This window comes from Microtus pennsylvanicus, chromosome 4 (assembly GCF_037038515.1).
Source record: "Microtus pennsylvanicus isolate mMicPen1 chromosome 4, mMicPen1.hap1, whole genome shotgun sequence".
NCBI classification, from domain to species: domain Eukaryota; kingdom Metazoa; phylum Chordata; class Mammalia; order Rodentia; family Cricetidae; genus Microtus; species Microtus pennsylvanicus.
In genome coordinates this window covers 46013179-46026730 of record NC_134582.1, presented here as the reverse complement: position 1 = coordinate 46026730, position 13552 = coordinate 46013179, and the positions used below count along the sequence as shown (strand labels likewise).

Here is a 13552-nt window from a genome sequence, read left to right as displayed (position 1 = left end):
CAGGGCTATGTAGTAAGGTTTTGTCTGAGAAAAAAAAACCTAATAAATAATAAAGGAGAACAAACATGAAAGATACCCAAAGTCAACCTCTGATTTTCACACACATAAGAACAAAACAAGCAAGCCCAGTGCGGTGGTGCAAGCACTCAGGAGGCAAAGGCAGACAGATCTGAGTTCAAGGCCAGCCTGGTCTACATGGAGAGTTCCAAGGCAGACAGACAGGACTCCACAGTGATACCCTGTACAAAACAACAACAACAACAACAAAATTAAGCAGACCATGGAGTAAGGGTTATCTTTATTTGGATCACAAAGTATAAATATGAACCAGGTTTTGGAAATATAAGTTGTAACAGTTCATAAATGGCACCAGAAACTTCCATGGGGACCATAACAGTATTACAGTTTTGGTGAGACTGTATAGTTTTCTTACCCAAAACCTTCCCTACCACCAACGCTCTCTGTAGCAACTGATAGGTGATCAATTACCTAGAATAGTCAACTCCAACATTCCCTGCTCCTCCTCAGCCTTTTTCTTTCCTAATACCTTCTCCAAACTGTCCTCTGCCCTACCAGCCTCTGCATGGACTAGCACCAGAATGGCAGAAGGAAGGGAAATGACTTGACACAATTGGGGATCGGAAAGGGTGATGGAGGAAAAGGGACCAGGAAACTGAAGGCCTGGACGCCCAACATCTTCTAGGAGGACACAGGTAAACACCAATATCTATTACACATTGACGTCAGCACCGTGGGCTTGCAAAACACGAACAGTAGACAAAAGGCAAGACGGAAGTCCAACTCACAGAGTGGCTCTGCCCAAATCAATTCCTGCACTCTGACCGTACACAACCCCCCGGATACTCTGCTCCTGGGATATCTTCTGAAATGTAGACAGACAATAAATTACGACAGATGGGTTGCAGAGCACACGGGAGCGTGGCGCACTGAGCCAGATGGTAGAGCTGCAAAGAGGTGGGCCAGGACATTGCCAAAGTAACAGTCTAGGCACTTGAAATATTATTGTTAGATTGTTAAAAACTAAATAAATTAACATACATAGAATAAAATAAATATATAATTTAAGAGGCATTTTACAAACAAATAACAAAAAAAAATAGTTGTTATTTTTCCCCTCTGGGTAGAAGTCCCAAAATTCAGAGTTCTTGGGCTTGTGGTATTTCACAGTTAGCTCATCAAATCCAGCGTGCTGGAGGGTCCAAACAGCAGATCCCTTGGGGCTACTTGAACATACAGCTTCTCAATTCTGTCGCTTTCTTCCAGTCCATAAATCATTCTTCCTTCCTCTCCTTTTTTCAGTCAAAAATCCTGGAGCATATGAAGTCTAGCTGGCACTTTAATCCAGAAGCTAAGTATTTAAACAAGCCGGTGGGTTCGGTAAGGGAGAGTCAGAAAGGCCTGGAGGGCTCTTCTGCTTCCACTGTTCCGATCGGGATCCCAGTGGCCACAGTCTGTTTGGCACTTGGAGGCTCTGATATTTTTGCAGAGCAATTTTGGGAGGCCCAGTCAGGGTAGCAACTGGGAATGAAGAAGTCTTCGCGGCTGCTTGTGAAGTCTTTCTCCTCTGCAGAACTTGTAATGAACCCCTGTCTCAGAGGTAGCCGTCCTCTGAAGGTTCCTGAAACACAGGAGGGAGGTATTTAAAGCTCGGTCCAACCTTATGAGATGCAAAGAGCATTCGGAAGGGGAGCTGAGGGCACTGCAACCTTGGAACCTAACTGGAGATGCCTCACCAAGTCTCTGAAGACCATTCTGCATCACAACTTGGACTCCTCCACAGCAGTAACCTGCCTCCTGCAACCCCCAATCAAAAGGATTCAGCACTCACTGAAACCTCCCCAAGACTCACCCACGCCTTGGCCTCTCTATGCTGCCCAGGGAAAAGAGTGGACCGTTACCTTGAGCACAGGTCCTTCTCAGTGGGAATTAGTCATGCCCAGCTTCACTTTCTCTTCATTTTCCACATCATAACCTCCTCGCCTATGGTACCTAAGGAAGATAAAGGGCTGTGAGCAGATGACAAAGTTCAGGTCCCACAGCCAGCCCTCAAAAGGAACTCCCACGATGCCTCTCCATTTCTTGAAAAAGCCAGAGGGTATGGCAACTCATTGGTCTTTAGCCAAAACCTAGCTTTCCCAGAGGATTCCTGTCTCTACCAACAGAACATTTCTATATTTATGTAAATATCTATGCATGCTTTTAGAGACGGCACCTCATAACCCAGACTGGTCTAGTATTTCCTATATAGCCCAGGCTGGCCTCATAGCAGCTACACACCTGTCTTCCCTGGCTTTCTTTATTTTAATATTATTTGGTTATCCAAATATCCTCACAGAGTATAATCCCTGAAAGATTATCACCAATAATATTATCCTTGCCTTTACTACCAAACCACACCCTAATGCCAGGAGAAAGAAATATTTAAGATGTGTCTCCATGGGTGAATCACCAGGCCACAGAGTTAGGAAATGAACCCCGTGAGGAACAGAGGAACGGAACCTGTATGGCCTGGCAATAGGTACCTTGGGCTCTACACACCGGCTTCACACTGTGTCAGACAAAATAGTTTCTGGAAAATATATAGTAACAAGCCGAGGGGTATGAGAAGAGGCGGTAGGCCTAAGTCCTAGGAGGAGAGAGAAGCGAGCGGTTTGCAGAACTAGCCTCCACGGGCCCCAAACACTCACCTAAACATGAGAAGTCCCACTATGACAAGCAGACAGACAGACGACAGCACCACAGCCACCACAGCCAAGACTGTAGTGTGGTCATACGTTATTAAGCGATTCTCCACCGGTAGGGTCAGCCCATGACACCTCTCTCCATGGTAACCTGGGTGGCACCTAGAATAACAAGATGAAGACAGAGTTAAGGGTGTATGCACCCTCTCTTCCTCTCGCTCCACCCCACTACTCCTCAAGTCCTGCTTCAGGCGGGGAAAAAGCGAGGGAGGAGCTGGCGGTCTTCGTTTAGATGTATTCCACATGGGTCTAATCTATGACATCTGTACTAAGGTGTTTTGCTTAAGCCACTTAAGAGGACTTGAGCATCAGGGCTGATGGACTGAGTTAAGGGGATTCGGCATCACTCCCTCTAGAGAGGCCCTTCTACATTCTGACCCAGAAATAAACCCAGCCTTGCCCATCGATGCATCCAACATGCAGTCCCTCCCCGCCGCTGCTCGGTCTATTAATAGGCCCTGTCCCTGTGCCAGGAATCGTTTTTCTCATTTCCTTCATTTAACTCCTAGCTCCCAACCTGGGAGCTAAGCTACAGCCTTTGGCCTCTGAACGCTGGACGCTGGACTCTCGGGCCTCCTCCATCACAGGACAAAACAAACAGACTGAGATAACATCATCCTGCCCAGTCACCCTGTCGCAGCCTGAAAGAATGTCAGAAACAATCCCTTGGCTCTTCTCGCTCAAGAAACACATCACGTGACAGCCGCCGCTTGGAACACAAAGCATTTCCTTGAAGCTCGTAGGAAGACTGCTGAAGAAACACGTTCACACCCCTTCCTTTTGAGCACCCCTGAGATCCTTTGATGTCGGTGGGAGCCCTGTGCTACAGAAAGGTGGCATCGCTTCCCAAGGTCATGCAGCAGGGCAGCAGCAGGGCATGGACTCTGACTTGGCCAACTCCCTCCACAACTGCTCACCCACCAGCTGGGGATCTTAGGCCAGCAGCTGCGGAAGGAGGCACCAAGGACCCAGTGGCCCTCTACTATGAACTGCATCTCCCTGGAGGAGGTTGTGCACCTGGAGCCTCCGAGCCTGGATGTAGCCCTCTTTCCCGATGGCAGGGCCCTGGGAGGGGTGGGGCTGGGTAGCACTGCATCCCTGTTTCTACTCAGGACTATTTACACCTACTCCTGGGTATGGAGCAGCATAAAGACAGGTCAGGCCAACAAAGGACAGAATATCTTCTTTACCTAGCCTTTTCAGCTTGTCTAACCCTTGAGTCAGAGTGGGGAAAAATACATCCCTACCCTGCCAGGACCTAAAGGAAGCTCCCGGGAGTGTCCCTGGAAAATCATGTGTTCACAGAGATAAGGGGTCAACAAGATTAAGTAATCGGTCAAGTCTCATAACTAGGAAGCAGCAAGGCCAACATCAGAAGCCACTCTGATTCTATGCACTCCCACTACGAGGGACCAGGTAGCCTAAGAAAACCTATCTGGTAGGTCCTGAGCTGTTGGACCTGTCCACTGGCCATATTGCTGTCATTGTTGATTATCCACAGCTTTATGAATAAATAGAAAGTAATAAAGGCCGGCTGTGACCAAGCATCTGCACTAACTGCTCCACAGGGATTATATTATTTCATCTTTAGTGCTGGGGCCTGAACTCAGGGCCTTTGATTTCATTGGACATTTAAGGTCAAACCACCTGTGAAGCAGAAGCTGTGATCCCCATTTTCAAGCTGAAGAAGCCAAGGCTTACCCTCTGCTAAATAACATGCCAAAGTTACAGAGTTAGTGAGTAGTAGAGCCTGGATTAAACCTAGCAGTCTGGATGAGTTCAGCAACTACGCTATTCCTGGGGAAGGAAGCTGAAGCTCATTCTGTTTTGCACTTCCAAACCATCGTTCAAACCCCCACAGGTAGTTACTCAGATGATAGAAATAAAACTTGGTCTCCGAGTCCTGCAATTCAGTTATATAATCCTTCTGCCACCTCTGTCCTGAGTCAAAAGGATAATAATGCAAATGTGCTAATATTACCCCACTTCTCCCTCCCTTCAAAGCCTGGCTTCCCCAGGGGAGGAGGCGGGCTGAGTACATTCCACACATCCCTGGATGCAGGGCAAGATCATGTGTCTTGCCCCAAGCCAACACACACACATCCTTCAAACTAGGACCCGTTTCTCCTCTCTCTGTCTGTGACCCACTTTAGAACAGGAGATCCTTCCGGGGTGCAGAGATCTCGTCTACACAGTCTAGCATATTTCCACAGCTACCCCTGACGTTGGAGGAAGCATCATTTGATAGAGGAGAGCATGATAAATGAGTTCCAGACCAGTTCTTCTATTTCTACCCAGGTGATCTTGGGTAAGTCACACTACTTTCCTAAACTTTAGTTTCCTCGTATCGAAACCAGAGGTAATAAAAGCCTACCTCGCTGGAGCATCACGACCAGCCCAGGCCCCACTTCGGTAGTTATTACAGAATCAAAGTAGAGGGGAAAGGCTGCCATTCAAGGAATGGGATGCTCAAGCCAGATGACGTCAAGAGAAGGGGGCCTCTGCATGCAAGCAGTAGGGACAGGGCGGCTCCAGGTCTGTCTCTCTTCTAGCTCAGTCCTTCCCGAACCAACTACCCCCAGGTTTCCTCCAGCTACAGGAAACTTTGCAGCCAATCTCTGGGTCAACAGCCAGTCAGAAATCCAAGAAAACTGCTCTTTGAGGGAAACTTTTGGCTGGTGACACAGAAGGGTTTTCCTGTTAGTGGTGGCTGTCAGAGGCTGGTTTAGGAAGCCAGCTAGCCTCAAGTTCACCACAGCAGCCAGGACACACCCTCGCTGGCAGTTTCTGGGTCTAAAGTAGAGGAGAAGCCACAAAAAGGGACACAGATGTAGGTGCACAGATGTCACATTGCCCCAAACCAGGATCTCTGTTGTCAGAGAACCCACCCTATGAAGTGTACCTAGGAAGCTGACAGAAAGTCTTCTGGTCACTTGCTGCGCCCTGAGACTAGTAAAATCCTAATGGGTGTTCTAGGACAACAGCTGCCCTCCATAAAATCCTGTTCAACTCCACAAGGACAGGGACAGAGGAAGAAAGCCAACACCCAGTGCGGCCTGGGAGCATGAGAAACATGCTGGGATAGGAGTGAGACCCTATCTTCTTCCCATGAATTTATTTAGATGTTGATCTCATGCAAATAACTTCCTACTCACTCTCTGTGGCTTCCTCATTTTTCAAGTAGAGAGAGAAAGTTTTGCCTTCCCTCCCAGCAAAGGCGGCTTTTGGAAACCCCAAGAGACCATCTGTTTTCATCCCTTCCGACAGTGTACGGCACCACACGAGTGCTCATCATGCCTGCTGGGCTGAACTTGACGTGAAGGCAAACAATGAAGACCTCGAAGAAATAATACCAATATGATTACCATCACTATCCCTAGAGCCACTGGGAAGGTGGCCTTACACAAGCTTTTTTGGGTTCTCTGAGCTTAGAAGGTCAGGGGAGTCCTGCTTCTCGGCTGATCAATGGAAGCCCTGCACATCTATTTGCCAAACCACCCTGGAGCACAAACATCCTGAGCCAGTGTGGCTAGACAGACCCCTGGCTCTAGTCCATCTTGACTGCCCTCAGAGTCACTTTCTCCTGCCTGAGCGAATGATGCCACCTCGCACATGTAAGACAAACATTTCCTGTCCTGTCCCAGGACACTGGGAAGGAGCAGACGGAGATCCTGCCTCTCCAAGACACTCAGCTCTCGCCCAGGGTTGTCACAGGAAGGGACACACTGACTGGGAAGGTGGGAAGCAATGGGTCTGTCTGCCAACTGCTAAATACAGGACAGATCTGCTGTGTAGGGTTAGATGGGACAAGGATGCTTTCAAAGCCAAAGGACCCATGCCAGTCACAGGTGGAAGAGGTGCCATACAGGATGGGCCACAGAGTACACACAACAGCATCCTGGACCGTCCAGGGTCTCCTAGGAAGGGTCACAGGGCTCCAAGAGTCTGTGTCTCACTTGACAGGGAAGATATGGAAAGTGGTCTGATGTGGGGTACTGGCCTCAGGCAGAGTGGTGACATTATACCCTGCCAGAGAGCAGGTATAATCCCTGAGGGGCTGCCAAGGTGGCTGCTTGCTGGGTTTGGCCTATGAGAGAACAATGATCCCACGACCCCTCCACCCACACTCCTGCAAACCGAGTTAGGTTCCTGTGAATCCTGCACAAAGCAAACCTTCTCCAGCCCATTCTTCTAGACAAGATCAATATCCTCTGTGTCTCCCTGTGTCTCCCACATCCTTCTGTCCCGTCTGGGTGAAAAAGTAAAGAGTAGGGGTTTCAACTCATTCTACACGACGGTTCCTCTCTTATAGTCCTGCCACACATTAGAATCAGCCCGCATCTACTCATTCGCATGCTCGCACGCACTTAAGTACACACGCCTGCACAGCATGTGACTTCAGGCACCTACATCAGCTCCACTCCTTCTAGGAACCGACTCAGCCATGTTTCCTATCGGCTTTCCTTCCCCGAGAAGGGTCCAAGGCCAGAATGAAGGCCCTCCTTCACCAGTGTCAGCTCTCCTGGACACGCGCTCAGTTATGGGTGTGCACGAGGAAATGTCCTGAAGGATTGGGGAGCGTCACAAACCCATGCCACAGGAAATTGCATCCTCTTGGTGGTAGCGGGGACTTCCGCTGACTAAAAATGTGTCCCTTCCTTTGAACTTCCTCCCAGAGGTTGAAAAGAAGCTGGGTGAAATTAAGAATTCAAGGAACAGTGACAAAGAGAGCCTGTGGCCGACAGAGCTGATGAGATTGGTTCTGGGACCACTTACTTGCACGATGGAGCCCGGAGGTCCTTTACGTATTTGCATTCCCCGTGGATGCAGAAGTCCTTGTATTTCCTAAGACACGGGTCTCTCTTCTTTCCTAGTCCCTTGCCTTTCTTCTTTTTTTTCCCGTTCTTTTCTTTGCTTGGTGTGACTAGAGCTTGAGGCTTGGAGGAGAAAGCAACTGCAGGAAGAAAGGTACCCAGTTAAGCCTCTCAACTGTGTCCTTTGGAAAAAGTATCTTCAGATCTAAGCCAGGCTGACCTCAAACCCCCCATCCCTCCCATCCCAGTGTCTGAAACACGGAAATTACAGACGGGTACCCCCCCAAGCAATGAGGGTGTACATGCTATTTGATCCCACCTAGAGTCAGAGACCTGGGAAAACTCTTTAAGAACTACCAGAAAGAGGAAGCTTTGGGAGGAAACAGAAGTTGGGTTGGGTTCCAAGGAAGAAGAGCCTCGTTCTAAGAAAGCCAGAGAAACTGCGGTTCACTGAGCAAAGCTACCGGCCTCGCGCTCGCGTCCTGCCCACCTTCTACCCCATCTGCGACTCCCCCACATCTACTTGGTTCTATTTTAGCCTTCAGTCAGCCTCATTTCCTGACACCGTGCTCCGTGACCCACTTGCAGGAAGATAGTGTCACAGGCAAAGATGGCTTTGGGGTAAGGAACTTGGTTGTTTGGGGGTATAAAGCTTCTGAAATAGGAGCGTCTAAAGTTTTATAGCCCTCCACAGGAGCTCCCATTCACATCAGGGAATGTTTGGTGCAGACCTAGCTCTGAAACAGCAAATGGGCCATCCCTGATTTAAAAGACCTTTTTCAAATATCTATTTAGATTTATTCCCAAATGTCCTATTTATACCTGGGATAGGGAGGGAGGTTACAATATGTATAAGAAACCATGCAGAAGGAACTGGACTATGATATCCCCCTCTTCTTTCCATACTGTAGGGACTGGGGGAGAACCACCTCACATGCACCTGGAACCGGCCATTAGCTCAGGACTCTGGTGCCAGCCTGTCCCATCCCTGAACCCCACAGTTACAAGGTGCTCGCTGTTCACAGCTACAGCTTGTGTCTGGCAGAAAGGGGAACATGTTTAAGTTAAGACTAGGGACACAGAATCCTCAAGACAAATGAGACTTCAACAATGCCAGGGCACTTTCAAGATGAAAACCATAGCATCCCCAGAAGGCAGGGACTTGTCCCGGGGCAGTGCAGGATTGCGGTCAGAACTGGGGTCTCTAGTCCTGTTCCAGGCTCCTTTAGAGTTCAGAGAGTGATGTAAATGGCCAGAGAAAGCCAGTTATTGGGTCTCCAGGGAAAGCAGAGCAGGAGGACCCAAAGCAAGCAGAGAGAATAAGAAGATTGACAAGTTAGGCTCCTGCCGAGGAGAGGGAGCAGTGAGTCAGGTTGGCAGAGGTATGAGGAGCAGCCATGTGGGTGGGGGGTGAGTCACTGCCCAGCCCAGCCCTACCCAGCCTAAGAGAGAGCCAGGAGAATCCAGACTGTTGAGGACATGGGTGACCCCAAGGGTCCACTGTAGAGAGGACGAAATGTGGGACCCCGGCCTCAGTTTTGGAGCAGAATCTTGACTTGGGCAAAGCAGAGCAAGCACCTCAGGAAGCCTTGGGCGAGGAGGGAGCAAGGAGGCGGAGCAGCAGGTGGGCTGAACAGGTGTGTCTCCTTCTGACCAAATATAGTCATTCCGGGGCCACAGGGCTCAGGGCTGGCTCCACCTCTGAGAATCACTGTAAGTGGCCACTGGGTTCTGGACTCTGCCCAGTCCCTGTGTTCAGTCACAGATCCAGGCTACAGAATCACACATAACTCTTTCCTCTGGGAGTCTCCTTAGAGATTCCAGTGGGCAGGAAGTCTACAAGTTTCAGATCTACAGCATTTCAAGACAGCCTCCTAGAGGCCCAGCACTCACCCTTCATTGCCAGCGGCAGGGCTACTAGCCTCGTTCACCTAAGCCAAGAGTTCCTCGCTGCCCTGTCTTTCCTAACCTGGAGAAAGGTGGAAGGAGACTAACACTGCACACTTTCCAGGCTCTCACCTAGTATCTCTTTTTATATAGAATCACCACATATATAAACATACTTTAGACAGGACTTGCACACCCTCCCCCCTTTTTTGCATAGATAGTCTAGCGAAAGCACAGGGGAGTGGTGAGTGCATGTCTTTTATCTCAGCGCACCGAAGACAGAGGCAGGCAGATCTCTTTGAGTTTGTGGCCAGCCTGATACACCAAGCAAGTTCCAGGACAGCCAAGCTACACAGAGAAGCCCTGTCCTGAAACACCCCGCCCCTAAAAATAAGAAACTCTAGAAAAAGCATCTCAGCCATGCCTTTCTTCTAGCATCTAGCTTACCTCCACGACAACCTGTCTCTTTCAGTTTGCTCCAAAGTATACAGAAGTAAGAGCCCACACCAGATGAGACCAAAGATAGCACTATATTGCAGAAACCCCAACTCCAATCAGTCCAGGAGCTTTACCTTGAACATCCCCTCAAGGGGTGGGTGGGGGCAACTGAATAAATCTCAGGCCTGTGCATTCTTCAGCTGCAAACAGCATCTAAAGTTAGGCTACCTCCATACCCACCTTTGAAAAGATCCGGATCTGTCTCTACCAAGTCCTGGACTTCCTGAGCACGACCGTCTCCCGTGGGTAGCAGCTGGTCTGTGGATCCAGTGGGAGAGTCGGGGTTGCTGGTTGCCGCCGCCAGACCTCTCCGAAGCCGCTCCAGACTCTCACCGGTCACCAATGCGGACAACACTGGGCAAGGGAAGAGAGGAGGCCACATCAGTCCCACCGCCTAGACCCCGCACCACCAAGCAATCGAGGTCCACGCCCGCTCTCTAGGGCGCACGGGCCCCACCAAGTGGTCCGCTAGGGGAGGAGGTGGGAGGCAACGCATCGACCTTCCCACGTGTCCCCCGCACGGTGCCCCCACCCCACTCCCTACCTCGGAGACATCAGCTGCCCTCTTACCTGCGACCAGAAAGAGCTTCAGCATCACCGACGGCAGCAGCTTCATGGTCCGGAGCCTGGCGGAGACGGCGAGGCAGCGAAGACTTTGGATGCAGCGGCAGCTGGACGCCTGCACCGGGGCCAGGCGGCGGAGGGCAGCGAGATTCCACCGGGCAAGGTCTGCCCGTTTCTGGGTGCGATCCTGCCGAGGAGCCCTGCGGCCGCGGTACGTCTGTCTGTTCGGAGTCGGTCGGCTCGTCCGCCCAGCCCTTGTACGCCTGTCAGGCCGACCAGTCACGTACCGCGTGCAGCTCCAGGGGCCGACTGAGCGCTCTCTGGCAGCGCGCGGCCGGGAATAAGGCTCCTGGAAAAGCAGTGGAAGCCCCGCCCCAGCCGGCCCCGCCCCCTCCCCTCCCCCTCCCGCGCCGTGCCGGGCCCGGCCGCAGGCGCTGCCCCGGTCTAGGCAGTCGCGGCGGGAGGACCCGGAGGCGCTCACATTTTTGGGGCCGGGCCAGAGCAGCCGTGGCCGGAGTGTGGGTGTAGGGCGAATGACCAGCAGGTGGCGAAGCCCGGATCCTACCTTTCCTCCAACGCCGGGCGCGCTGCAGCCTAGTGAAAGCTGAGCTGAGAGCTGTTCCCGGCCTGCGTCCCTGCATCTTTTGACAAATCCCTGTTCCATACTAGATATCTGCATTCAGAAGCCTACCGACACAGCCAGCAGTAAATAATATTTCGTTTATCGTTTAAAAAATAGATATACGAATGCCAGCTAGTCTCCTGAGGGCAAAGTGACCAGATCTGAAGTTGCGGTCATTTGATGCCAATCCAGCAACAGCAAAGGAAGTTAGGAGTGGCTTCCACTGCTTTCCCCCAGGGGACATAGTCTACTTTAGGATTTCTGAGCTATGCAACATAATTCCCAGGCTTTTGCGATCAGAAAGACACAGATTATGGGACAAGCTTCATACTATTTCTTAGATATTAAGACCACTCTCTCAGACATAAGCTCTACTCTCAAAGGACCCAACCGGCTAACCTAGATGAGAATGTGCAACCCGTGCCAGATTGATGTTTCTCTTTCAACCGGTGTATTTACGGGGAAGGGGGTCGTCTGGAGTCAATGTCCTGACTCAAATAATGATTCCCTCAGTAAGTATTTCAGCTCCCAGGGACGTGCTGGGTAGGGAGTTTGACACAGGGCTGGGTTGGCATTCAGAGCCCTCAAATTGTGCCAGACGGAGCACTTGCCTGATTCAGCCATGTGTAGGGATAAAAACAGGCCTGCTATTTATACACTGTCTATCCCATTCTTTATCCCCACCCCACCCCCACCTTTGCAGGGGTCAATCTGGCTCGTCCCCTTTTAATTTTCCCCATACATTCCCGGGTCTAGGTTTCCACAGTGCACTGCTGTGTCTACAGACTTAGATTGCTACTTATGTGTGACCTTGGATAAGATAATTGATTTTATATCATAGGGAGGAAACTATTTTGTTTTATTTTATGCATATGGGTATTTGCCCACACACACGTCTGTGTACAACATACCTGCCTGGTACCCACAGAGGTCAGAAGAGGACATCAGATTCCCTGGGACTGGAGTTACAGATGGCTGTGAGACCCTGTGTGGACATAAGTAATCAAATCTGGGTTCTCTGGAGAAGCATCCAGTGGTCTTAACTGCTGAGCCATGTCTCTAGCCCCTGATACTTGATTCTACTGAGCCCCGGTTTCTACAAATCCCGAATGGGAATGACGGTAGTCACATTAACAAGGGCAGCTTTGTAGAGAGCTTTCTGAGGGCTGAGGAGGAAGCACACATAAGGCAGAAATGGTCCAAGCTCTGGGTAAACTGCTGTTGTCACCACTGGACACTTCACCTTGGTTACTCCTTTTCCTTAGACACCCTTTTCCCTCCCTTCCCTAGACACCCAGTCTGACCAGGCGTAGACAAATGGGTCTCAGACGGAAGCTTACTTCTCACCTATTTGGCAAAAAGCCACCTTGGTATTCCTCTGGGTGCTCAGTATCAGGTCCAGGACCTCGGCAGATGGCCACCACCCCAGCCACACCTTCCCCTCCTCCAGCAGGTGTCTGACTGCCTTCTTAAAACTAAAGCCATCAAGGGGTCAGGGTTCTCCCCAGGGAAGGGTGGAGGGAACTATTTCCTGACATATGACCAAGTCACTCCCCTTCCCCCTCCCACCTCACACCCTGCTCTCCTGTCCTAGCCTGCTTCTTCCTTCCTATGTTAGGTCCTTCCGCCTCACCCCCACGTCAGCTCAACCTCACCAGGGCAACTCCAGGCTTTCATCACACCCAGGAGCCTCACCCTATCCAGATCTGTGTGTCAGGTTTTACAAGGAAGGGCCTGGAGAACAGAAGACGAAAGACCTCTGAAATGGACTTGGGATAGTCACTTCCCTTCCCAGAAGTGCAGACAGCCTGGGACCAGAAGACTGAGCAAAATAAAACAAACTACAGAATGGACATGCAACTCAGTGGTAGAGAATTTACCTAGCATGTGCAAAGCCCTGGGTTTGATCTTCAGCTCCTCAAAAGGGGCAAATAAGAAAAACCACCACCACTAACACCACCAACACCAACAACAGCACCACCACCAACAAAAGCAAATCCCTGGGCACAGAGATACATACCTGTGACCGCAGCACCCGTAAGGTGGAGGGAAGAGGATCTGGAGTTAGTTCAAGGTCATCCTCAATTATACGTTGAATTTTAGTCCAGTCTGGACTACATGAGGAACATCTCAATCGTAATTCATCCTGGGATGGCCTCATATGGCTTAGTCCATAAGCATTCATGGAACACCTTTCAGATGCTGGGGAGGGAATGAGTGCTAAGATGGGCATTCAAATGCTGTGCCAGAAGATGGGCTCTGGTGCCCGTACTCACACCTTAGATCTGATGATGGATTAGCAAAATCTTATCTGAAAAAGCAATAAGTAAACAGGCCTGTGTCTGTGACAGAGCACTCCAAGTCACGTCAGCAGTGCCAAGAGTAGGCTACAGAAACAACCTTGA

General features: G+C 50.4%; 1 protein-coding gene across 1 annotated transcript; it reads right to left on the bottom strand.

Annotated features, from left to right (window-relative positions):
* Positions 1 to 269: 269 nt before the first annotated feature.
* On the bottom strand, positions 270 to 10870 carry Hbegf (heparin binding EGF like growth factor). Its single transcript, XM_075968859.1, has 6 exons — positions 10532 to 10870; positions 10142 to 10315; positions 7539 to 7716; positions 2709 to 2864; positions 1920 to 2010; positions 270 to 1639 (listed from the first exon to the last, which is right to left on the bottom strand). Exons 1-5 carry the CDS (start codon positions 10575 to 10577, stop codon positions 1938 to 1940), a joined length of 627 nt encoding a protein of 208 aa, XP_075824974.1. The 5' UTR covers positions 10578 to 10870; the 3' UTR covers positions 270 to 1639; positions 1920 to 1937.
* Between the last annotated feature and the right edge of the window lie 2682 nt (positions 10871 to 13552).

Bases quoted from the DNA above. Each gene is read 5' to 3' on its own strand.
- Hbegf (XM_075968859.1), bottom strand. From the start codon at position 10,577: ATGAAGCTGCTGCCGTCGGTGATGCTGAAGCTCTTTCTGGTCGCAG. The intron at 7,717-10,141 runs GTGGGTATGGAG...TTCTTCCTGCAG, and splicing joins AGATCCGGATCTTTTCAAAG to TTGCTTTCTCCTCCAAGCCT. The intron at 2,011-2,708 runs GTGAGTGTTTGG...TATCTTCCTTAG, and splicing joins GTGGGACTTCTCATGTTTAG to GTACCATAGGCGAGGAGGTT.